This window comes from Uranotaenia lowii, chromosome 3 (assembly GCF_029784155.1).
Source record: "Uranotaenia lowii strain MFRU-FL chromosome 3, ASM2978415v1, whole genome shotgun sequence".
NCBI classification, from domain to species: domain Eukaryota; kingdom Metazoa; phylum Arthropoda; class Insecta; order Diptera; family Culicidae; genus Uranotaenia; species Uranotaenia lowii.
The window spans coordinates 325,698,675-325,724,353 of NC_073693.1; the positions used below are offsets into that span (position 1 = coordinate 325,698,675).

General features: G+C 44.1%; 1 protein-coding gene across 3 annotated transcripts in view; it reads right to left on the reverse strand.

The window, feature by feature from the left end:
- Positions 1-2,798: 2,798 nt before the first annotated feature.
- LOC129754547 (laminin subunit beta-1-like) overlaps positions 2,799-25,679 on the reverse strand; it is a 61,232-nt gene continuing 38,351 nt past the window's right edge. For all 3 annotated transcript variants that reach the window (XM_055750684.1, XM_055750686.1, XM_055750685.1), the window contains exons 5-17: positions 25,062-25,317; positions 16,445-17,121; positions 15,673-16,385; positions 15,202-15,612; positions 14,947-15,139; positions 13,566-14,530; positions 6,200-6,296; positions 5,155-6,131; positions 4,740-5,092; positions 4,534-4,675; positions 4,282-4,470; positions 4,077-4,221; positions 2,799-3,971 (exon numbers count right to left, since the gene is read on the reverse strand). In XM_055750684.1, the coding sequence (XP_055606659.1) occupies positions 3,832-3,971; positions 4,077-4,221; positions 4,282-4,470; positions 4,534-4,675; positions 4,740-5,092; positions 5,155-6,131; positions 6,200-6,296; positions 13,566-14,530; positions 14,947-15,139; positions 15,202-15,612; positions 15,673-16,385; positions 16,445-17,121; positions 25,062-25,317 (5,258 nt within the window). In that variant the 3' untranslated portion in view covers positions 2,799-3,831. The remainder of the gene's footprint in view (positions 3,972-4,076; positions 4,222-4,281; positions 4,471-4,533; positions 4,676-4,739; positions 5,093-5,154; positions 6,132-6,199; positions 6,297-13,565; positions 14,531-14,946; positions 15,140-15,201; positions 15,613-15,672; positions 16,386-16,444; positions 17,122-25,061; positions 25,318-25,679) is intronic.

Sequence of the window (25,679 nt, forward strand, 5' to 3'; positions counted from 1 at the left end):
AACTCTTTAGCCGAAGAAGGAAAAAGAGCCGCAGTCAATGGAGATATCCGATTACTTTATGACATTTCCGCCGCCTCGGTGCTGCAAGGTCTAATGAAAAAATGCCGCTAAAAGACCGAGCAGGTCAGTTATTGACCGATCGAACAGATCAGCTCAAAAGATGGACTGAGCACTTCGAACAACTCTTCCGAGTCACGAATAGCTGGCCTCGCTGGCTGAAATAGAAGCGGCAATCGAAGCCATGATATCCAACAAAGCGCCTGGAATCGATTACATCCCTGCTGAAATGCTGAAAGCCGACTCTGCCTTGTCTGCACAAATGTTGCACCGTCTTTTTGCTGACATCTGGGATACTGCAATCTTGCCAGCCGACTAGATGCAAGGTATTCTCGTAAAGGTCCCGAAGAAAAGAGACCTGACAGAGTACGGTATCTGGTGAGGCATAACGTTGATCTGTACAACCCTCAAAGTACTCTGCAAAGTGATTCTGAATAAGATCCAGTAGAAAATTGACGCTCTGACGGCAACAAGCTGGATTCCGATCCGGATGGTCATGGCTGGACCGCATTACTACGCTACAAATAATACTGGAACAAATTAAACAAATTTCGAAAAACCATTCGACCGACTGAACCACGGAAACATCAGGGCTGCTCTTAGACGACGAGGAGTTCCAGGGAAATTAGTCCATCCCATCGAAGCACAGTACGGGGCATTTTCGTGCAGGGTCCTGCACGACTTGTTCAACTGTCTTTTCCAGCTCCGTTCTCAAATTTGGATATTTACGATTTTCAGTAAAGCTAATTCTTACGACCATTCGGAGGTCGTGGAACCGTAAATAAACGGGAGGTCTTCAAGTTGGATCCACTTGAAGGTCATCGGACGAGAAGTGGAAGGTCCTCGAGCACGAAGCCATTAGCATTGAAAGATGTCTGATTGGAACCAGCAGAAGGTCATCGGTTAGTAACTATTGGAAAGGTCGCCGAACCAAGAAGCGATTAGAAGGTCGTTGAATCGAAGTCTTTAGGAGGTCGTCGTAGAAGCGAATTGGAAGATCGTCGAGCACTACTGGTAATCGGCCCAAAAGACATTCGGTTGTCGTCGAACCGTAGTGAAATAGGGTGTGTAGGGCCGCAAGCCATTGGAAAGTCATATGTTTAAGCAACATTAGAAGATCTTCGATCATTAAGATTTTGGAAGATCGTCGATTTAAGAGGTCATTAGACCAGCACTAGTGGAAAGGAGGAGAAGCGGAATCAACAATGGTAAGAAGTGCCAGCGCCGATGGAAGGACAACGAGCAGAAGCCCGGAAGGACAACGAACCAGAGCCACTGGAAGGTCGTCGGTACAGAGCCATATAGAAGTCGTTGAGCCGAGGCCATTGGAAGGTCAGCGAACCGGAGATCGTGGAAGGTTGTCGGACCAGGAGCTATCTGGGAGATCATCGAATCGAGAAGCCACGGGAGGTCGTTGGACAGGTGCCATGGAAGATCGTCGTGCCATTGGTGTCGCGTTGGCCCAACATAAAATCGACCGGAGCCACTGGGAGGTCGTCGGACCGGTGTCATAGAAGGTCGTTGAGTTGATGCGATTAGAAGCGGAACAGAATCATTAGTAGGTCATGGAAGCCATGGAAGGTTTGCAGGCCGGTATCATGGAAGATCGTCAAGTCAGGAACCAGGAGCCAACTCGAAGGTCGTCGGACCGGGAAGCCAGGTGGAGGTCAACAAGCCAGGAAACATGAGAGGTCGTCGGACAGGTGCCCTAGAAGGTCGTTGGGTTGGATCCATTGGAAGCAGACCATAATCCAGGTCTGCGAGCCGGGAACCAGCGGAAGGTCGTCGTGCCATTGGTGAGCCGTTCGGGCCAAAATAACAGCTTCGAACCGGAACCAAACAAGGTCGCCGTACCAGAGCCACTGGTAGGTCGTCGGACCGGTGTCATAGAAAGTCTTTGGGTTGAAGCCATTAGGAGCGGAACAAAATCACTGGTAGGTCGATGAACCAGAAGCCATAGAAGGTTGGCGGGATCGTCAAATCAGGAATCAGGAGGCGGTCGTCGGCCAGGAGTCACTGGTGACCTTGCGAGCGGGGTACCACGGAAGGTCGCCAAACCGGTGCCATGGAAGGTCGTCGGATCGGAAAGCCAAGTGGAGGTCGTCGGGCTGCAACCACTGGGAGACGCAGGCCTCAGGAAAGGCGTCGAGGCAATGGAGAAAGCTTCGAGCTGCAGCAAGGGAATTGATACCATAGGTCAGATGTGAGGTCGTCGGATCGGAGCCAGATGGAGGTCGTCGGATTAGGGATTATGAAAGGTCGTCGAGCCAATAATCATGCAAGATCGACGCTCTAGAGTCAGTGGTAGACCGTTGAGCCGGAAGCCAGAAGTAAGGTCGTCGAGCTTCAACAGGGGCGATAGTGTCGTGCAATGAATGCGATGAATGAGGTCCGGTGCGTGCGTTGGAGAGGAGCAGCACCATCTTCAGGAGGAGCCGCCGGAAGCAGTTTAAAAATTGCGAATGTGTATATTGAGGAGGAGTGTTGAGGTATGTCTAAATGAAGCAATCGATGGGACAAATAACACCATACACATAATTAATAAACATTTAGATATGTGACCATAGGGACGGTTTTCCTATAAATAGGATGTTAGGATCTATCCTTTCCATTGCTCAAAGTGCTGCACAATAATAAACATGAATTTGTTTGAAACAGCCTTTTTTTAAACTCACTCTTGTAACCCAGAAATAAAACAAAAATTGGTTTCGGACCAAGGAACAAACTTGACGCCGTTTGGCTTACATTAAAAATAGGTTTTTTATTTACGACAACCGAAAGTACACTTATTAGCAGTTTTGAAATCGTTATGACTGTTTTGTATTGCTTTACTTTGCACCGATTTGCATTTGTTCGATTCTCCTTCTTCAATTCTTTGCGCTCGGTTAGAATCTACAATAATTATCGCTAGTATACATCGCATATATATTAAGAAAAAAAAAAGAATTCTACTGGCTAGATAAATTGCTCCTTACTCGCTGAAATAGACAATAGTAGTAGAATCTTTCAAAGTATTCTTGGCTCTGCTGGGACTGAATTCGTTCGTTTGCTCGCTCCTTGTCATTTTAGTTTTTCACTGATCTAGCGCGAGCATGTTTTTATCTTTGTCACACCGCACACTGGTAAGGACTAAAATGGCGTTCGCTTTTGAGTTTATATGTTATTTGTTTTATTTTTGTATTTGTATTTACTATACAGGCAGTAGTTAGGATACAACAAAGCATGACGAGATTATTTTTAATATTTTGTTTTATTACTCTGCACATAATACGCGACGACATATTTTTAACTGTCTAGTGAAATGCTTTTAATTTTTCTTTATTTTAATAGTTGATAGAATTTGTTAACAAGCAAAAAGGCACACGCACACTTCTGAAGGCAATTTTAGTCTATCTGTTTACGTTTTTGGCACATTATTTTTCAATATTGTTCGGTGAGTAGAGTTGTTTGTAAAAAATGCGTATATTGCACAACAAATATAACGTTGCACAAATTTGTTCAAGTTTTATGCTTACTAGCTGACATCTAATGAAAACTTGGTCCATTTAAATAACTATCTTCTCTTGCTCTTTTATTTTCGTTAAAATGTATCAATTGGTTCAGGTTTCACAAACGTAGAGCAATTCCGTTTCTGAATTGGTCATGTTTTGAACACAATCATTTGCTTTATTCGTTTTGCCGTATTCGTAAGTCGGAAACCTGCGGTCTTCCGATGGCTCAACGTTTGGTGTTAAGATTCTGTTAGTATTTTGCTGTTGTTTCGTTTTCATTTCCTCACGTCGTACACTGTCGGTAACGATCGGCATCGCTCTGGATTTTGTTAAGATATTCGTTAATCTGCCCCGTCATGCCCTGGATCTGTCCTTCCAGCGATTGCAGATCCTTCTGATTGGATTCGTACGTTTTGTAGAGATCTGAAAGGAAGAATTTGAGAATGGTTGTAAGTATTCCCGGAGCAGGAGTTTTTCGTCGCCGCCCTCTTTCGACAACGATTTTGCAAGTTCTTCCCCAATACATACCTTGCAGTTTCTTGAGCTGGTTGGTGGTTTCCACGGTGATCTTCGAAGCACGATTAAGCAGCTGCTGGGCACGTTCCCGAGCACTTTCCGAAGCGTTCGATCGAGCCGTCAATGTGCCGTTTGCCGTTTGGTAGAGTTCCTTGAGCTATTTGTAAAAGACTTTCATTAATACAACAGCTTTGCAAATCTTGCGTCCAAAACTTACCTGTGTCGATAACTCGTGGGCCGTATTTGCAGATTCTTCAACCGTATCGGACTGCTTGATGATGTCATCGGCCTCCTGATCATTCTGCACGTTGCTAACATGCACCCGGTTAAGACGAATCTTCAGATCCTCGACCTTACCCGAGGTTTCACTGGCGCGCTTATGGGCGTCATCGGTTTCCTTGTCAATCTGTAAATTGAAAAGTGTCATTTCAAACAAACCCTATAAGATGTAAATTGCTCATTGAAGTACCTCTTCCAGATCAATCTTAGCCGATTGAATGTCTTCGTTCGCACGCTTGATAGACTGTCTAGCCTTTTTCTGAGCCTCATCGGCATCGTCTAGCGCTTTCGTCACATCGATGGCTTCCTTTAGCACATTGTCTGCCCGATTTCTAAGATTGTAAAAAGCATTAGAACAAGGTAATCCCAAAAGCAGTTCCGCGACTTGTAACTTACTTGGTGTCCATCGTTTCGGCCTTGAGCTGATCGACGCGCCTCAAATCGTGTTCGGTTGTTTGAATGATCTGCTCGACATTTTCCAGATGCGATACAGCTTCATCGATTTGTTCCGCCAGTTTCTGTATCTGCTCCGGATCCAGTTGCAAGGTGTATTCCTGAATCTCATCGGTCAGCTGGCTTATCTTCTCTGGCGTAGCCGTGTTGTTGTTGATGATGTCGGTCAGCTGGTTAACGACAGTATTTGCCGAATCAATCAGTTCCCTAGTCGTATCGTGGTGCGCCTTGGCCTTATCGTGAGCACGTTTCGCCTTCTTGAATGCTTCCGATGCATTTGTTTTCGCTTGTGACATCTGTAAAAACAAAATAATACATTTAACTAAAATCAATTACAGTTTTAAAAAACCCATCTTACCGCACGCAAAATCTCATCTGCCTGTTCTTCCTTCTTCTTGATGCTCTGTTCCGTTTTTTTCGCATAGTTCAGCGCCTTCTCGGACCGTGTCAAAGCACCACGCTCGCAGTTCATTCCACCACATTTACCGTCGCAACCGGCTCCACCACACAAATCATCGCACGGATCACCGCGTCTGTCGCAAATTCTTTCGTTCAAATCGGGAATGTTGGCATTCAGAGTGTCCAATTCGTCCTGATACTTAATGAACGATGCTTCGTTGTTATCGTGCTGATTGTTGAAGTGATCCTGGTTCTTCTTCAACAGAACCTCCGTTCGCTTGCACTGTCGCTCGGCGTTGTCGTTCAGATCTCGAATCTCCAAATTGGTATCCGCTAGCATCGTCACTTGGTTGAACGCATCACGAGTCAAATTCAATGCTCCCTCAATATTACCCTCTTGTAGTTTTGTTGCGTTATCCTTCAGGTACTTTGCGAACTGTTTCACCTCTTCGGCGCGCTTATTCAATCCGTCGATATCGATGTTCGCCAAGTTAATGTTCGAGCTGGTGTTGTGCAACCGTTGCTCCGATTCTTCCAACGTCTGCAGCGACAACTTCAAATGTTCACGAATAGTGGCGATCCGTTCATCAATCGACTCAATCTCCCGATCCGAAATCGTATTCGTCAACAGACTCTTGATCGTATCGATTTTCTTACCCATTGAATCGAACTCCTTCTTGTAGGCACCGGTAGCACCCCGAGTTTTAATAGCCTTTGCCTCCTCAATCGTTCTGTTGGTTTCCTCTTTCAGACCATCCAGAATAATGTCCCAATTGTCGAAGCACTCTCCACATGGATCGCAGTACGGAGCTTCACCAAGGTAGCCTCGAGCACATTGGTCACACTTATAGCCTCCGATACCCGGATTGCAGACACACTGACCCGTTTGCCGATCACACTGATTCGTAGCCGCTCCATATGGATTACAATCGCAAGCTGGTAAGGTTAAAAAAATACAGAGTTTAATGGAATGAAACTGACGAAGAAGAAGAGTCAATACTCACGATTACACTGAACATTTGGGTTACCCCAGAAATTGGCTTCGCACTGGTTACATTGGCGTCCTCCGAAACCTTGCTTGCATGTACACTGACCGTCGTACTGAAATTGAGATTCATAAATCATGAGTAAAGCTTTGTATAAAACAATGTTTCAGGGGCATTGGATTTCAACCTCTAGATTTTTAATTTAACACAATCCCCTTTGAACAAAAAACAATATTAGCATTAAATTGCCGGTCAAAATACAGGTTTAAACTTACTACTACTATAATAATAGACTGGATTTACTTCAACAAAGGTGTAATTGAAATCTTTCGAATAACGTTTGGCTTTGAAAATGCCCCGGCGTATTTCAACGCATGATAGTTTCGATTCACCTGTGGAAAGCTTTCCCTCTGAAGACTACTTGTGCTAACATGAAGGCTCAAATCAAATTATTCGAATGCCCTTTGGTCTCAAAAACGTCCCGGCTTATTTCAACGTGTGATGAACAAGTATTACTTGTCGGAGGCAGTACTATTTTCTATTGCTTTCTTCCAGAAGAATACTAGCATAATAAGCATAGAAAGCTGAACAATCGACACCAAGGGACCAAGAGAGATCGTATCTCAATATGAAAACAAAGCTGGTACTAACACTAAGGAATAGAAACTACCTAAAATGGCCGAAAACCTGGCAAAGCCTTTTGAGAAGCTTCGCCAATCCATGGGCTTCTATGCTATGTAGGTTCTCAAAAGAATAGCTTTACAAGAATACCGCGGCTTCTGGTAGTGGACTCTTTCCATTAGTTGGAAACAGCATACGTGAATAGAAAAAAGATACCTGGTTAAACGCAGGAATGCTTAAGTATGGGAAAAAGAGATACCAAATCCGGTTAGCCGAGATAGACTAAGACGTTCCCTGGTTAGACAGCTTCTTAGCCTCTAGCGACGCCAGTAGCCTCCATCGAAGCGATCCAACAACAGATTAGGGAGCTCTTGAGCTCCCCAGATCTGTGGCAATTCTCAGTTTCCAACCAACTGATCTAGGCCATGGCAGTTATTAAGAAACCGGTACCCACTGAAGGGTAAGTACAAGGAAATTAAGGTCAAGCTAACGAAATGGGCGATTATTTCAACCACGGCTTAGAAGATCGTAGTTAGCCTCTTGAACGTAAATCCCTCCGAAGACTAGAGACGTCTTAAAATTATCAATGCCAACGATTTTACAAAAGCTTCGATAGAGTTTCACATGAACTGTTAGTAGATAGATTGAAAAAGTTGGGTATTCCTAGTTGGCTCACAAAATAGAACAGCTTACGATAAAATAGGCCACGTTGTGTCCAAAGCTTTTCAGATCCCCTCAGGTGTGCCACAAGGAAGTCATCTTGGCCCCTTATTGTTTCTTCTCTTTACAAATGACTTATGCTCTCTAATACACTCGTCGAAACTGCTATACGCTGACAAACTGAAAATTTTTAGAACCTTAACCTGTCCGTTAAACTGTTATGTACCGCAATATGATATCGACACTTTGTTGGAATGGTGCAACACAAACGGAATGCAAGCAAATGCGTACGAAATCCCAATGGAGAGCGTTCGGACCGTCTTGGCGTTGGCGAATGAATACGACATGGTCGTCCATCAGATGGACGTCAAAACTGCATTCCTGAATGGAAATTTAGAAGAGGTTATCTTCATGCAGTTGCAGAATGATGACGTCGGCAATTCGAAGGTCGTTCGGTTAAAGAAAAACCTGTACGGCTTGAAGCTAGCAGGTTGTGCGTGGAACCAGCGATTCGATGACGAGGTACATAAGCTTGGTTTCTATTTGTTGAAGAGTAACTACTGCGTTTACCGATCATGCAAACAAGGACTCACTCTTATCCTGTACGTGGATGATGTTAACCGAAAAAGATGTTATCTGGATCATTACCGAGCTTGGAAGCCTATTCCAGATGAAGGATCTCCAAGAAGTCAAGACTTTCCTGGGAATGGCTATCAAGCGAGACTTCGCAAAGAGCGTTATCGAGATTTCTCGGTCAGCATACGTTGAGAAAGTTCTGCAGCGATTTGGTATGCCAGATACTGCCAACAACCAATGAACTTTTTGAACGGCTGTTCGGTAACAACCTCACCATCGTTCAGGCTTGCTGGACAAACGTTCGGGTCTAGTGGTGTTCCTACGGGTTTGCAATCTGCCATACCAAATCGCTGCAGAACTTTCTTAACGTATGCTGACTGAGAAATCTCTATAACGCTCTTTGCGTCTCGCTTGATACCATCTTCGCTGGAATATGGCTGATACCTTCAACCATATTACCGCGGACCATCATCTGTATCGCTTTATATCCAAGATGTCCGAGTCGCATATGCCACTGTTTCAACTTCAGTTGGCTTCCAAGTAAGGCTTTCCGCCTGATTTTAGGGCTCCACAATAAATTCACGCAGTACAAGTTGCTCAGGAGTTTTACTCGGGCTAAACCCTTACCTGAATTCCGATGACTCTGAGAATGGGGTGGTTGAAATCGCTGGCAATGGAAACTAACCATAGCTCAAACCACCTCCTCGAGAAACCAGAAATTGCTTCCAGCTGTGCTCGAGCATGCTAACATCAGCGCACAACCAGAGCACGAAAGCAACCCTTTCGACTAACAGTTCCATCCAGCTCTTCCGAGGTGTTCCTCCAGGTGAACCGCGCTGCCCAGTTGCGGATCCAAGGACTCCTCCCGGCCCTTGGACGTGAGCTCACTCATGCTGACTACAGTGTGACGCGTGACGGCATCGAGAGTAATCCTCTCGATCCGCGAACCTTCCTGGGCTCGACCGCTGGCTGTACCTCCTGGCTGGCCTGGGACATTGGCTGGTCCATCTGCGCTTACGATCCATTGGCTATTGGCTGACTCTCTCCAGTGGTCCTCTGGTTGGTCTGACAGCTGGCTGGTCCACTTGCTAACCGCACGTTAAATACTTGAGAGTATCCCTCTCGAGCTAACTAAAAAATTTCCAATCCATACGTGTCTGGGCCCACAACCTGTTGAAAATGAGTAATCAACGTAGGTTTCAGTGGTGGAATCTTTATTCAGGTTTGTTCGTCAAGTCCTTAAACAACTACCCATTACATTAGCGATTGCTATTTGTCACTTCCCACTTCTCATATTCTTAACCGGGAAAGTACTCATTTCTCAATGAGAACCTTGATACTCTTACCCAGAATATCTGGCAACACTTTTGTGTTACCACGAACCCAATTTGAGTGATCTCACTTAACCGTGTGATGATCTAAACATGTGTACCGCTTAGATCATCATCACCTGTCGTTAGCAATCATTGGTTCTATTGTTCCATGTGTTCAATGTGTTGTTTCGGTTCTCCTCGACGAATATTAAATGTCCTCTGCTGAAGTGTTCGGGATCTTCCGAAATCGTAAGTGTTAACAAATTTTATTCTACTATAGAACGGAACAAACTACGCTTCAACGGAAGAGTGAGATAAAGGATTTAGGAGTCGTTTTTTACTGTAAGCTGAAGTTCCCAACGCAGATTGGTGCAATTACAGTAATTCGTCGTAATACGCTACGATTTTACGGATATCTATTGTATGAAAAACGCTGTTCAACTCTCTTGTCCGGACCATGTTAGAATACTGTGTTCAAGTTTGCTTTTTACGTTACGCACTTCGAACGCTACGTTGGAACGATCCTGTCAACTCACCGCCATACGTGCAGCGGTGCAGGCTTATTGGACTGCCGACTCTCGCTGAAAGGAGAATTCTCCTACAACGTTGGTTCATTTATGACCTTCTGATGAGCAACATAGATTGCATAGAGCTGTATTATTATTTCCCAAAACTCCTAACTCATCGTACACAATATGGCTTTAATGACCCTCTGGAAAACTCTTGTCGGCATTTTAATAATGTTTATCACCTTTTCGACTTTCATTGAAGCAAGTGTTCTTTCAGATTAAGGATAAGTTAAAAAGTACACATCTGTGCGACACAGTCGAAGATGAAAGAATAATGAATAAATAAATAAATAAATAAGGGCTGTAACCATTCATTTAATGGTTACAATAAAAATTGTGATTTTTGGGCCAGTTTGGATGAAAATTTTGTAAATATTGTAAATAAAAATTATTGTTAGTAAATGTCTAAAATTAGGATAAGATAATAGCAATCGGCTGGTGTCACCTAGGGATAAAGTTTTCGTTTACTTATTCATTTGTTTAGTTTTAATTTTTCGTTATTTATTTATTTATTTATTTATTTATTTATTTGCTTATTTATTTATTTTCGCGTTCATTATTTATCTAGTTAGTTATTTGTTAGGTATTAGTTTGTTGGTTTATTTAATATATTATGTTATGGAATGCACGCCATAAAAAGAGATGTTAGAAAATAAGACACCAGCCCTCTATATGTCAGTTCCTGTATTGTTGCTGTCATCGAAGGGGACGAGAACATCACAGACGGGAAATGGGAACAGGGCTAAAATGAGTGGCAGAAAGATATAAATAGGAGGAGCTCGCAGGCTTTTTTTTGCAAGTTCCGGTCCGAGGTTGAGCAGTTTCCAATCGCAATTGGGCGGCTCTGACCTCCTTCCCCCGTTAGATTAGATCCGGTAGTGGATCTCCGCAGTTTTCAACGTCCAGCTGGAAGACTTCACTCCGTTATTTCCCAGCTAGTCGGTCGAGTGTGGCTCCTGTGAAGTGAACCAAGGAACAATAGTCTTCCCCCAGTGCCGAGAATCACCATCAGCCTTCTCGAGAACACACCGGTGTCCCGTGAGTGCGTCAGGTCGTGCAAGTGCTAGTGCCCCAACCCGTTACAACCCCCTTCGGGGCACTCCGCGCTGTGGTGAGGCCTGGTGGGAATTCCCTCCTTGTGTTCTTATGCCGACCGCCAAGTTAGAGCCCCTCGATAGTTGTCAGACACTCACGTGGTAACCAAGTGCACAAATATAAGCTCCCCGGACCGTGTAGTGAGACGAGAGGCCTACGCCCAACAGGCCGAGTAGTTGCTCGGATTACCCCAAGTGCAATCCGATCTGTTCCGGAAAGTGCCCTGTTCCTGTGCTCATCCAGATCCCGTTACGTCGTTCCTGCAGTAGTCCCCCAACGAGTCGACCACCGAGAAACGGCCGCAACGAGTTCATCGAGTTTGAAGAATAAAGCGCAAGTACTGAATCCATGCGCGGATCTACGGGGGGGGGGGGTGATGGGGGTGATCACCCCCCCCCCCCCCAGGCGGGAAAAATAAACCATCATTAAAGTGGTCACACATTTTTAACTCAATTTAGATGAAATATAACTTTTTCATGTGTCAAAATATCTAAACATTGACATTACCATTTTTACGCGTACATAAGAATTCAATAGCTGCTTAAAAATATGCTTGAATTGAGTATACATAAACAGTATGCGCATGTATAACTTCGTGTTGACCTCGGGCGTGCGAAAAGGATAAAGCTTGCACCTCACTCTTTAAGGAATTTCCTTTAGCATGACAGCAGATTGGTTTTCTTTATTAACCGATATCCAGAGTTGTTGTAAGCGCCAGTTCTAGAAACGTCTGTTGATAGTGACTTATTCTGAATGATTTCTTGAAAAGGCCTAAAAGAAACCAACATTTATTTTCAAGTTGATCATAAAGTGATTTCTTATTTATGCATTTTTACCATACTTAATGGTTTTCTTAAAAAAAAATTCGTGACGTAATTCTGACCTTTTCAGTAACACTTTTTAACTGTGGGAAAATAACCTCGAAAGCGATCATGTCCTTGAACGGATATCAACGTTTTGTTAACTAAAATTTTGGAAGTTATTTTTCCTTTTCTTATTCATATACGTAGGCAAGTGTGCGTAAGAACCGTAAAAAAAAACTCTATAGTTGATATTATTTCCAGATGTAGTAGCCAAAAATCTGATTGATCAAACTTTGCAGACATCCGGATCTGCTGCCGTTAGTATCTACTTTCAGGAACATGCATGCAACCGAAGATTATAAGGGGAATCATGAAAGCATCGAAATGTTTTCAAGTTCTACTAGCAAATCCAGAATGATCAGACGTTCGCCTCTGCTGCAGACCCATTAGTCTATCAAATAGATATAGGTGCTGCTTCAAAGGTTCATCCTAAACCTTACTCAACTATTGATGATATCTCAAAGCTTAACGTTTTAACTAGACACGAGGTACCTCCACCACAATTTTAGTTTCCATAGTCCGAGCATTTGAAAAGTCGAAGTGCTGAAAAAGAAAAACGATACGCAAGTGCAATGCATTTAAAAACATTCAAAAGTTGGCTATTTTTTTTTCCCAAAACTAAGCAAGGTTATTTTTGTAAAGTCTGTCCGCTCTGTGTAGTCAACCTCACTGGTGGAGTTAATCAAACTGATCAATTGTTAAATTTGGTTACTAAGCCACTGACTTGTTTTTCAAAACTCACAGCAAAAGAAACGCTGTAAGTATTCAATAAGATTTAAAGAGACAAATCTATTCAGCAAACCAATACCAATATGATAAAAATAAACAAATGGTCATTCCATGTCTCCAACTAGATAAATAAACGTAAATTCAACTTCATACCAGTAAAAAAAACATTTGTCTGCGTTTTGCCTAAGACTAAGCCAGCCACAAACAGATTTACAGAATTCTTTTAACAAACCTTTTTTTTTTTAATTTTCTTTAACATTATTTACATGCTGCTTAATTTTCTTCATCTTTATCATCAACATTTTTCCTGTCTAAGTTTTTATTTATCCCAATCACTAAAAAAATTTGGCCATATTTTTCTAAAATTTTCTAAATCACCCCCCCTAAGAGCAATCTCTAGATCCGCGCCTGACTGAATCTAATCTAAAATTAAAACCCCAAAATCTTCTTATTTCGTTCTTGGGTCATTGACCCCTTAAAATTCTGAAATCGTGAATAGAAAGAAACACGATACTTGAAAATTTGAATAAATTTTTGTAAGGTCTTTTCTTCATCCAAATTGTAGAGTCTTTTTAATTGAATGTGCATTCCCTGGATTTTCCAATTAGTTTTGATTTTCCTGTTGTAAATTTGGTTAGGTTGTAAAGTGCGCTCAATAATCACAATTTTCCTAATTGTTGTTCAATGTTTCTCCGGTGATCAAGTAAATTTCCCCTGTTGAGCTAGCGCAGGGAAGTAGGGTCAAAACGATTCTAACAGGGCCCAATACGGACTCAAAAGTGCCTTAAAAGTCTCATGTACTCCGTAACGGAGCAAAGAAAGTATTTATCTTCGAAAACGAGCTTACCAGAATCTGAAGGTAGTAGGTTTTCAAGTCTACTAGTCTAGCTGCGAACGAGCAGACCAAGTCAATTAAAAAAAAAATGACCGAAATTTGATAAATAGCAACTAAACCTACCGGATTACACTGCTCATCGACCGATCCAACCGGATCGCAGCGACAGGCCTCGCATCCTTCACCGCTAGCAATCTTCCAGTGATTCTCGATACACTCCTCACAGTATTGGCCCCGAACATTCGGCAAACACGGGCACTGTCCCGTGTACCGATCGCAATGCTGTATCGTTTGATTCGTTCCCAGCGCGTGACAATCGCACGGCCGACAATCCTGATCCAACGCATTTCCGTAATATCCATCCCGGCAGTACTCGCAACGATCTCCTTCGGTTTCGTACAAACACTGCAGACATTTACCCGTCTTGGCATCGCAATTACCGGGCTGATTCAGATCCACATTGTTGCTACAATCGCACGGCTTGCAGAGGCCTCCGGGCCGTTCCGGATTGCCGTAGTAGTTATCGGAACAAACGTCACATTTCGATCCAGCATAACCTTGATCGCACAGACAGATGACATCGTTTGTTTTGGGATCCAGCAAGCACTCGTTCGCGTACGAATGGCCGGAAGCAATTGTGTCCGGACAGCGGCAAGGTCGGCATCCAATTTCCGATCCCAGCAAGGGATTGCCATAATAACCCTCCAAACAGCGATCGCATTTCCATCCCCGGGTATAGTCCTGACACTGCAAGCACTCCCCAGTTTTCGAGTTACAAACCGGCGTGTGACCATTACACTCACACATCTGACAATTGGGGAAGTTCCAGAACCCAGGCTGGCATTGATCGCACTCCCGCCCGTAGGTATTCGGATGACAGCTGCACTGACCGGTCACCAGGTCGCAATCGTTGTCCTTGGACCCGATGCTGTTACAATCGCAAGATTTGCATCCTTCCGGCCCAAATCCATAGGTTCCCGGGGCACATTTCTCGCACTGTCGTCCCACGACATTCGTCTTACAGGTACAATATCCTCCGAACTCGTCACACTTTTTGGTTGTCGACCCGGTTGGATTACATTCGCAAGCTGAAGAGAGAAAACGGAATGGTTAATGGTCAGTGAGTCAGATATTATTTAATGCCGAACCAGTTTCTAGTTCCAATTCTCCGATATCAATGTCCTGCCCTCGAATGGTTGCAAAAACTACAACTAGAAACAGCCCTAACCACTGGAAGGTCATTGTCAATGTGAGGGATAAAATATCTTCGACCTAACAAAATCAGTTCTGCTGAGCAACTAGTACTAATCGAAATGTTTAGAAGATAACGTAAGACCAAAACGACGCTTTTGCTGGCTGATTAAGTGACGCGTTTGCTTGCGTGCAACTAAATTGGTAAATCGCCGCGCGGCTCTACATGATAAGATATGCGATGCAATTAAGTGGATCTGTGTACCAGGAAGTTTCCCTCTCGGGGGAAACTATAAATCTTGGCAGTACTTACGCGTTGCTCCATTGAAGACGAAAACTGAAACCGTATTGAGTAGATCTTTACACTCGGGTCGGGCATTAGAGTCATAGTTGACATCGTAGTACGTGTGGTTGCATCCCAAATCTTTGTACTCCCGATAGCGGACCTCGGCTTGCGGTGAGCCGTGGAAAATTGGTGTCACTTCAATGCGGGGGACCAAAACGAGCTGTAGAAAATTTTAAAGTTTTAACAATTGAACACATCAACTTTAAATTGTATCCGTCTTACCGAATCGATTAAAATTTGAGCAGCTGGGTTGTCCTCGTACGGGTTCTGCCGATGGAACGAAACGATAAATTTGTACGTTTTGCCCGTCTCCAGACAGACATCCTGTAGTGCCACAGTACTGCTCTCATACTCCGAGAGAGTCGTGCGAACGTCTTGTTCATAGTTCGGGTGCGAGTTAGCGCAAGGTCCCTCTGGGTCGTATTGATCCGGTCGGACCACCGACATCCGGATGTCCTCCCAGTCGCCCTTCATTTGCGGCGAGTAGCGGACCAGCACGTCGTAGTTCATCGTCTTGGGGATATCATCGACGGTGAACTTCAGCTCGATACCTTCGTAGGCGCGGATGAATCCGGGGCCGGTCCAACCCGGCTGACGATCGTGCGGATGCTCTCGAATGACCACGGAACAGTTCTGAAGAAGATTGAATTTATAAAAATGAAATCAACTTTTATGTTAAAATTTTGTACTTACCGCTGGTGAAGAGTAGAAATCACAGATCGTTCCTGGGAACTCCGCCTCCAAAACCTTATGCAGCGTCGGAATGAAGTAGTACTGTTTCGGCTCGCTACAATCACGTCCTTGCATATGTGGTCGACAGCGACATTGGCCGGTGATCACATCACAATTATTATCCAACGAACCACCCGGATGACAATTACAGAGGCTGCAACCCTCGACACTGTCCGACAGACCATAAGTCTCCGGAATACATTGGTTACAGTCCCGGCCGGTTACGAATCGCTTACAGATACACTCGCCAGTATAAACATTGCAACCCGCATTGTTGACCGTTCCCAAAATGTTACAGGTACACTCCTGACAACCGTCCGGATTGCTCTCATCAAACTTCCAGAACCCTTCTTTACATTGATCGCATCGTCGTCCATTGACGTTCCTCTTGCAGTGACAGGCACCGGGTTCAATTCCGTTCTCCTCATCTCCGATGGACTCGCAAATACCATCATCCAACGACCCACGAGGATCGCAATCGCACGGTTTGCATACATACGGACTCTGGATATCCTCATGAGGATCCCGATAGAAGAACGGTGCACATTCCTCACAGTGATAACCTTGGGTATTGTGCTGACAGTTGTCACAAACACCTCCACTCACACGTCCCGAGTGTTCGTAAACCGCTTGATCGAAGTGACAACTGGTCGCGTGGTTGTTACAATTACACTCTGTAAAGATAAATTCGTTTTTTAAAATCCACCTATAACAGTTTGACCCATGATCTTACTTTTACAAGCATTAGTTTGCTTGCCCAAGGCGGGTTTCCAAGGCAGATCGTTGAAGAAATCTTCACACTCTTCGCAATTCAAACCCTTGGTATTGTGAGTACACTCGCAACGTCCATGGACCATATCGATCGTATTCTTCACTCCATCCAGCGGCAGACACCTCGAAGCATGACCATAACACGAACACGAACCACGAACGATCATATTCGAAATACCGTAGTAATACTTCTCCTGAATTTCCTGTCGATCGTCCAGCAGCGTATCACCCAGCGTATGCAGCTTCGTGAAGTTGATCCTCAAATTGGTCATCTTCAACATATTCTGCACATGTTCCGCATAAGGATTCTCAATGTTCATCGGCGGTAGCACCCGGTAGATCACTTCACCGTTCTTCGACGGCTCAACGCTCGAATACCGATGGTCACAGATCACGTCGGTAATGTTCTTGGCTACGCTCGGCGCATGGGGGAAAGACTCTCGACAGTTGTGGGCAAAATACCGGTACACGTGCCATGTCTTTCCGAAATCGTACGATCGCTCAATTAACATAGCCGCCGGTCGGAACGTTGCGAATACGATGATCAAATGGGTAAAGTGAAATTCTGCCTCCAGGTCGAGCTGGATGGTAACGTTTTCCTTGCCATTCTCCGATTGCCACCAAGATTGTTCAAGGGTGCTGCAAGTAGAAACATTCAGTGGATGAGAATGGTTATTTGTAACTACTATTAAGTGTTCTGCTAAATTGATGTTTTGAACTCTCCTTTCAATTTGCGTTTTATTTTTATCGCTAGTTTGGAAATTTGGAAACAAATTCAAAAATTGTTGAAAAATGTTGTATTCGTAGCGAGTGAATTTGTTTCTTCTAATTTGCCCTCTTCTATTATTTCCGCTTCCTCTCTGAAAAATCAAGCTTTTTAAATAAAATTATATGGCATAAAACTGATTTTTTGTGAGTTTGATTATACAAATAACAAAAAGTCACATAAGATACTACTTAAGTACAGTATGACCCATAAAAATGCGAAAGTTGACGTAAGCAATGCAGTAAGTTCTATCGGCAAGATGTACACGAAGGAGATAGAGACCAGTTTGCTTCTCGCCCAAAAATCACCCAAGCATATTGCGGTGGCTGTAGGATGTTATCTAGCGACTGTTTACTGCGTAAAGCGTTCTCTGCATGATGGACCAAGTCCTAGGAAGTCGGGTAGTGGAAGGTCACGGCCCGTTTATTTTTTTTTGTTTATTTGTACAAAACATAAACGCATCACATGTTTATCCTAATGATGGTCGTTTAGCCTAATGGCTAGCGTGTCTGGTTTGTAATCATACGATCGGGGATTGCCGCCTCCAACTAGGTTAAGGAAATTTCGTAAGTCCACGGACGTTAAAATGAACACATACAAACAACGAAAAATGTAATTCACGAAGAAACAAAAAATAAATTGTAAACTTTACGGAGTATAAACGGAAACGTTGATCATATAGTCTCTGTAAATGGACCATTATAGGAGCTAGTCGATAAGACAGTTCCGAATCGTGTGTGCTATGTGAAAATTGCACACCACAACAATAAAAAAATGCAAGTGGATTCAATATATATCCACCACGACTTTTCCAAGGCTTTCGTCAAAGTACACCACAGCATAACAGTAACAAAGCTTGAACACTACACTGAACGAAATCGGGCGATTAATTTTAAAGGGGCATTACAATAATTGTTATCATTTATGGTCCGCATACAAGCTAACGATTTATTCACTAAAAAGGACCGGGAAAAACAATAAATTTTACAGTTAGGTCCTAAAAGAGATTGACCCATTAAAATTAATAGGAAAATCCAATGAATCTCGCGAGCCACACTCGATCGGTAGAATGTATAAGAAAATCTAATAAATTATACAGTTTTGAATAATAATACATTATAAATTTGCTCAGAGGTTTTGTTCGTTTTTTGTGTCGCTGTTCAACTGAAATTGAAGTTGATTAATTTCAGCCCATCCGTACAAAAAAGTGAAGCTCAACAAATAGAACGGTATGTATTTTGTGTATTTTTAAAAGATGCCTGCGAATTTTTCTAATGATCAGAACAGTTTCTATTCAAGCAACATTTTCATATTTCTTTTTTTCAGAATATACAATTAAAAGCGAACAGTACCAATATGAAAATGGACGCCTTAGATCCCCAAATGGTTTTTTCTTTTCCGGAAATTAGAATTCACGGAATCAACTCACCCATCAATGGCGGACGACCGCGGAATTTCGAGTCTCTACCCAAGCATCCAGAATTCCCTTTAGAAGGGTCTGTGCTAACAAGAAGAAAGGTGAGATGATGTGAAACTTTGTTTTCAATATCTAAAACTAAATCATTCCTCTTGATTTCAGGTTTGTTTTTGTTATTACCAACTTTTCTAAACCTTGGACCCCTTCAAGTCGGAAGTTTGGGTTTCGTTTCATCACCATTCTAACACCAGTGCTAAACACCTTGCCAGTGCCATAGTAAAGTGTTTAATTATTCTAAAATTGATAGCAGCTATGAAAGAAACAATAAAATTTTCAAAGTAAACAAAAATAAGCTGTATCCCACTTTTTTCGGAAAGAAAATACGAAAAGAAATCATAAAAAGTAAAACCATAACACAAGACACCCCATCAATTTATATTCCATCATTTTGAACTGTAATTATTATAAACTTGACGTTCTATAAAGTTCATTGGATTTTCTGATAAATTTTATTAAAAACTAAAACCATGCAATTGTATTCGATGAGCAAACTCGTAAAAAGTATTAGATTTTCTATTAGTGCAAAAACACTAGAATTCCCGATATTGTTCATAGTCCGATTTCGTTCAGTGTACGATTTCCCTTCACGGATAATAAAATGGCTGCATTCCTACCTGGTAAAGCAAGGCTACATAAACATCCGAAGAACACACTCTATAGTATTCGACATGCCATCTGGTGTTCCACAAGGTAGTCACCTAAGACCGCTTATCTTTTTGCTTTTTATTAGGCTGCCACGAGTGGAAAGTTACTTCCACAACCGGTGAGGGCTTACGAACACAAGATGTTCCGGCGGGTGTTCCACAGGGATCAATACTCGGCTCGGTCCTGTGGAACATCACGTATGACGAACTCCTACGAATGAGCCTCCCATCGAGAGCTGAACTCGTGGGATTTGCGGATGATGTAGTCCTCTTGACAAGAGGCTGCTCGAGCGGAGGTACAGCTATTTGCCACAGTACTATCTAGGCAGTGGAAAGCTAGATGCACTCCAAGTGCCTCACCACAAAACCGAGATGGTGCTGATCACCAACCTGATCCCACCCCAAACAGCTACCATTGGAGTTGGACCATGCAATATCGTGTCCAAACGCGCAATTAAGTATCTAGGGGTGATGTTCAACGACAGATTCAGTTTTACGAGTCATGTCGACTTCGTGTGTAAGAGAGCGGCAATGGCCGCGGCCGCACTCACACGGATGATGTCGAACTCTTCGGAAAACCAGTAGTAAGAGGAGGATACTGGCAAGCGTGACCACGTCAATCTAGCAGTATGGAGCCGCGGCCTGGAGGCAGGCCCTGGGAAGACAATGTAAACTGTAAATACTTAGCAGCGTTTAGTGACTGATAAACCTGCGGGTTATCAGTGGATACCGAACCATCTCGTCCGAAGCCGCCGGCGTAGTGGTGGACGTTATGCCTATCTCGGTTTTGCTAGAGGATGATATCTATTGCTATGACAATAAAGGCACGCCCAACGTACGAGATTTCGCCAACGAGGAATCGATGTCCAACTGGCAGCAGCTTTGGGACAGCTCAGCGAGAGAAAAATTGACCCATCGTCTGATCCCGCACATCGGGAGCTGGATCGGAAGAAGACACGGTGTAGTGGATTTCCATATGACGCAATTCCTGACTGGTCATGAATGCTTCATGAAGGACCACTACCGGTTTGGACATGTGGCTTTGCGGTATTGAACAGATTGTGGTGACGTAGAGGAAACACTCGAACATGTGGTGTTTGCTTGTTCGAGGTTTGCGGCGATACATACCAATAAACTTGCCATCTGCGGGCCTACACGACAGCAGACAACGTACCGTGGTGCCGAGGATGTGTACGGACTCCAACACTTGGCATGCGGTCAGGCTCTGCGACGTAGTTCCACCTCCCCGTGGTGCAGAGTGGAAACGTGTCTGCAAGTCCGGCGTATTGCAGATGTACGGCCAAGAGAACTACACCAAATCCACTAGAGGCTGTCGACGGGTCTGCCAAACCCGCGCGGAAGAAGTGGTGCACCCGGGTAATTAGGTACCAGTACTTGGGTGTGTGCGTGATGGTCCAACATGCTTTCGGAGGGTCATGGCCCTGATATGCGGACGTGACCGGAGGGAGAGCGATCGCCAACTGGTTTTGCGCTTCGGTGAGTATAGACCCGATTCGCAAAACGAGTAGATGCGCAAAGTGGTGGCCAATGGTGGGCCGATCACTTAGGGACGTGTTTACACGTCAGTGTCCGAGAGGCACATTCTGCCGGAAGTGTCAGGGTTCGACACGCGTTTTGGGAATTGTTGCGCCTGAACCGCGAGTGTGACCTGATGAGGGCGTTCTATAGCTCGATCTGCGCTTCGGGTGGTCAAGCGCCCGACTTGAAGATCGGGTAGTTGCGCTGAGTGGTGACTTAAGTCAACACTATTTGTGAGTTCGGAGGAGTCTGAGTCCTACATGTGGCTTAGGGGGCTTACCCCTCCTACGCGCGTGTTTGAACAGAGAAAGTGTCGTCGACAACTCGCTTTGTGCTTCTGGATCTTGGACTGGATTCACAAAGTTAGTAGTTGCGCTGTGTGGGGACCTCATTCATACGATGAGATGTCGGGTCCTAACTCGTCAGAGGAGGGATTGCGCATTGAGTTTTGTTAGAATGAGGTATGCTGATCGAGGATTCGGAAACGAGTATTGCCTTGGAGCGCACTAGCGCGAATTGACCTCCCACTATTGAAGCAAAGTGTGTCAAACAGTTCGAGGTGGGAACACAGATCAGTGGCCCCAGGTGGACTTTATGGCGTAGAGGGTACAGTGTTCCTTAGCATTGTATCATGAGTCGTCCAATTGCACCCATGAACCCAGAGTAGCAAACTGGGGGGACGCGGTGGCTCGCCGTGCCTTGGAATGCAATCCGTAAATTGGATTTACCACCTGGGTTAACAACTAATAAAAAAAAAATGCGGTCAGCGATGGGTTCACGCGGATCATGACTGCCCTACAGAGGAGCTGGTGTCAACGGCGATCCGCGAACGGTGTAGGATGACTCCATCGTACGTCCAATCCCTTGATTGTGTAGGATATCCCACCGCCGAGGAGTATCCGAGTCGTACCACTTCCTAAGGGGGAAACTGCAGGGATAAGACTATACCTTCCTCGTAGTCGGACGGACTTCGCAGGAAGAAGGTTAACCACTGTCGGGAGACACCCACAGATAGAGAGGTTCTCGATGCCGGGCGAGCCTCTCGAGTCGGTGTAGGATGTCGTCACTGTCGGGAACATCCGAGTCGTAGCGTTCAAAGTCCTGAATGTGTGACAGGCGCGAGTCCAGGACAAGCTGCTCTCGATCTGGCACACGACGGGCAGAAAAAGCCGCGGATCGAAAATCCTAGGGTTGCCAGCCAAAGGGATAAAGAAGACTGGACAACGGTCGGAGTGCTCCACCTTCGGAGAGTATCCGAGTAGGGCGATTCCCTGCGGAGATAAGACTTTACCTTCTTCGCAGTGGAAATCGTTGAGAATGGGTTATTCCATGATCGGAGAATACCCACGGGTAGAGTGGCTCTCGACGCCAGGTGAGTCATTCGAGTCGGAGTAGGATGACGTCTTCTTCAGGAATCATCCGAGTTGTTGCGTTAAGTCCCTGTTAAGTGTGTTGTGACAGCCGCGAGTCTAGGATAAGCTGCTCCCGATCGGCTCAAGACGGGCACAAGGGTGGCAAACCTCGAATCCTGGAGATAAGAGGTCGGGTTTCGAGTCGTTAGAGGAGAGGTCAGGCCTCGAATCTTCAGGAGAAGAGGCTTGTGTGGTCAACCCTGAGTCTTTACGATAAGAGCTCGGGTCGCGAGTCGTAAGAGGAGAGATCAGGCCTTAAATCAACAAGAGGAGGAGTATAAGTGGTCATCTCAAGTCATTACGAGAAGAGGTCAGATCTTGAGTCTCTAGAGGAGAGATCGGGCCTTGAATCGTGCAGAGCAGAGGTCAACCTCGAATCGATGCGAGAAGGGGTCGGATCTCGAGTCTTTAGAGGAGAGATCAGGCCTCGAGTCGCGAAGAGGAGAGGTTTATGTGGGAATCTCGAGTCATTGCGAGGAGATGTTGGTTCTCAAGTCTTTAGAGGAGAGTTTGGACGTCGAGTCGTAAGGATGAGAGGTTTTACTGAAAGTGGTCTCGTCAATTAGTATTGCCTTGGAGCGCACTAGCGCGAATAGACCTCCCACTATTGAAGCATAGTGTGTTAAACAGTTCGAGGTGGGAAATAGGTCTGCGGCCCCAGGTGGGGTTTAGGGAGTAGGAGGTATACACGGAGTATATCATGAGTCTTCCCATTGTACCCATGGACTCAGAGTTGCAAACTGGGGGGACGCGATGGCTCGCCGTGCCTTGGGATACAATTCGTAAACCGGGATTTACCACCTGTGGTTACCAACTAAAAAAAAAGGCTGCCACGACATAGCTACCTTCCTGAACTCGACTAAACTACTGTACGCCGATGACCTAAAAATGTACAGAGTCATTGACTCGATAGTGGACTGCATTGCGCTTCAGGAGGACATGAACATATTACTGTTATGCTGTGATACGCATGGAAGTCAATGTTGGAAAGTGTAAATGCATGAGTTGTATTCGACTATTCGCTCAGGGACTCCACATTGGAAAGAGTTTCAACGATGAAAGATTTCGGAGTTGTTTTCGTTCGCACAGCATAGCTCGACAACCACGGCAAAAGCCTTGGCCTTGTTCGGATTCATCGAAATACACTGAGCTTTCAACACCCCTATACCCTTAAAACAGTATTCTGCTCAGTAGTTCGAAGTGTCCTGGAATACGCCGCACCTGTCTGAGCACTTTACCAATCCGTTAACATTGAAAGGATAGAAAGTGCCAGAGAAAATATCTCTGCAATGCATTGCGAAGATTGCCCTGTCGAGATTCTGTACGCTTACCACCTTATTCCGAGAGATGCGGTCTTCTGTCACTGACGTCTTTGACCCGGAAAAGGGCGTACTTGCAACGGATTTTCGTGTACGACATCTTAACAAACGAATGAATTGACGATACCTCATGTTCTCGTAAAAGCTGGAATAAAAGGTATTACTGAAATCTACATAGACATTTTGAAAGTGCTTTCGTGGATTCGGGCAAAATTCGGTGAACCCGAGAATGTAGTTTATCAACAAGATGGACCGGACCCCATACCATACCTCAAAACGTACCCAATCCTGGCTGGAAGAGAATATGAAGTTTTAACCGAGGGTTTAGAACAACCTTCGACTGTTTGATATGGGTGTATGCTCAAGCGAAGGCTTGTAGATCCTCTGACCAAAATGTCAATTCTCTGGAGGCTTCCATCTCTGAGGTGTAGGCTTTAATGACAAAGGCTTATATTGCGAAGGTATGCTCCCGAATTACCTCTGATCTTATTTGATCGCAAAGGCAATAATCAATAAATCACAAGCGAACTTTTTGATTCCATATGACTCTTATTTGGAAATTTTACCGAGAAAATAATTAAAGTTTACAGTTTGTACAGAGCCCACTATCCAAGAATCGAACGTGGTTCTTAGAAGTAAGTTCAATAAGACGTATGTGAAAATTTGTTCAAATAAAGTTTGGCTACCCTGTACAGCGCACTATAGACATGACAAAAAAGAAACTAGAAAGACAAGGTAATAAAATTTGTAAGATTCTTTCTTTACTTTCGGCTCGTTTATGGGAATATCCATGTGAGCTTAAACTTTCATATAGACAATTTGCTGGAATCATAAAAGAAAGTTTTCAAAAATCATTTTTTATATAAAAATTTGGCGTGCTTGTACAATGATCCACATTCCACAAAAAAACAAATTAACTGGATGTTAATAACGGAAAGCATTTTCCTTTGGGTTTATAAAATGAGGTATTTTGCTCTCGTTTGCTAACCAAATGGATTTTACAACTTCTAATGATGTTTTGTACCACAAATCAAAATTCCTTTGCCGAGGGTTAATCTATCAAAGATTTTATATCAGCATTTTGCCATTCGACACTTATGAAGCTGAAGCTTATTTATTTCCAAATGTCAAACTTAAACAAAATCTTTGAGAAAAAACATTTTCTAATAACTGATAATCGCGTCATTTCTGAGAAACTGTAAACATCTGTATTAGCTTCGGGTAAACATAGCAGCACCATGGATCAACAGTCGAATGCCATCGGCACCAAAAACAACACAAGCTAATGAATATGTGATTAATGCAAACATTGATCACAGTGGATTATGTCATGCCGCTTTAAAAACGTTCTAGTCTGATAGAATTTTGTTTCTGTGAAAAAGTTTTGTCTATATTTTAAAAGCTAAATCTCCGGCAACTTACCCCGGTTGCGTCTTGTAGATGATCTGCCCGATCCGGTGGTTCTTCATCGGGATTTGCGCCGTTTCCGGCCGGGTGTCGCACAGGAAGCATTTCTTCTCCTCCAGATGGGACACGATGCAGTAGCGTTCCGGTCGCCCGATACCGCACGTCGAAGACGCCTCCAGCCGGTTCTCTCGGCCGATCAGCAGATTTCCGGTGGCCGGATAGCAACTACTCTGCTCGCATGGATGAACACGATGGACGGGCCTACTAGCTACTGCGCTCCGCCGGGGACATTTGATCCGGAATGGCGGAACCGAATCCATCGGCGAAATGGGTTAGGAAAATTGGGAAAAAAAAATACGAGATCAGTACAAATACTTGTTGCCGGTTATATGTTAGTAGGAATCTCGAGCCTTCACCAGTTGATGAAATGTTATTGGTATGATGTAATGTGGATAGATCTACTGGAGGAGAAACAAATATACGCTGTACAAATCGGACGGAACAGAAACGTAAACAGGCAAGCGACGAAGCGAGGGGAGTAAACTCTGAAATCGTAAAGTAAACAGAGCTGTGCGATCTAAAATTATCAATGGCATATGCAGTAGCTGGTAGTACATGTGTTATTTTCATGGA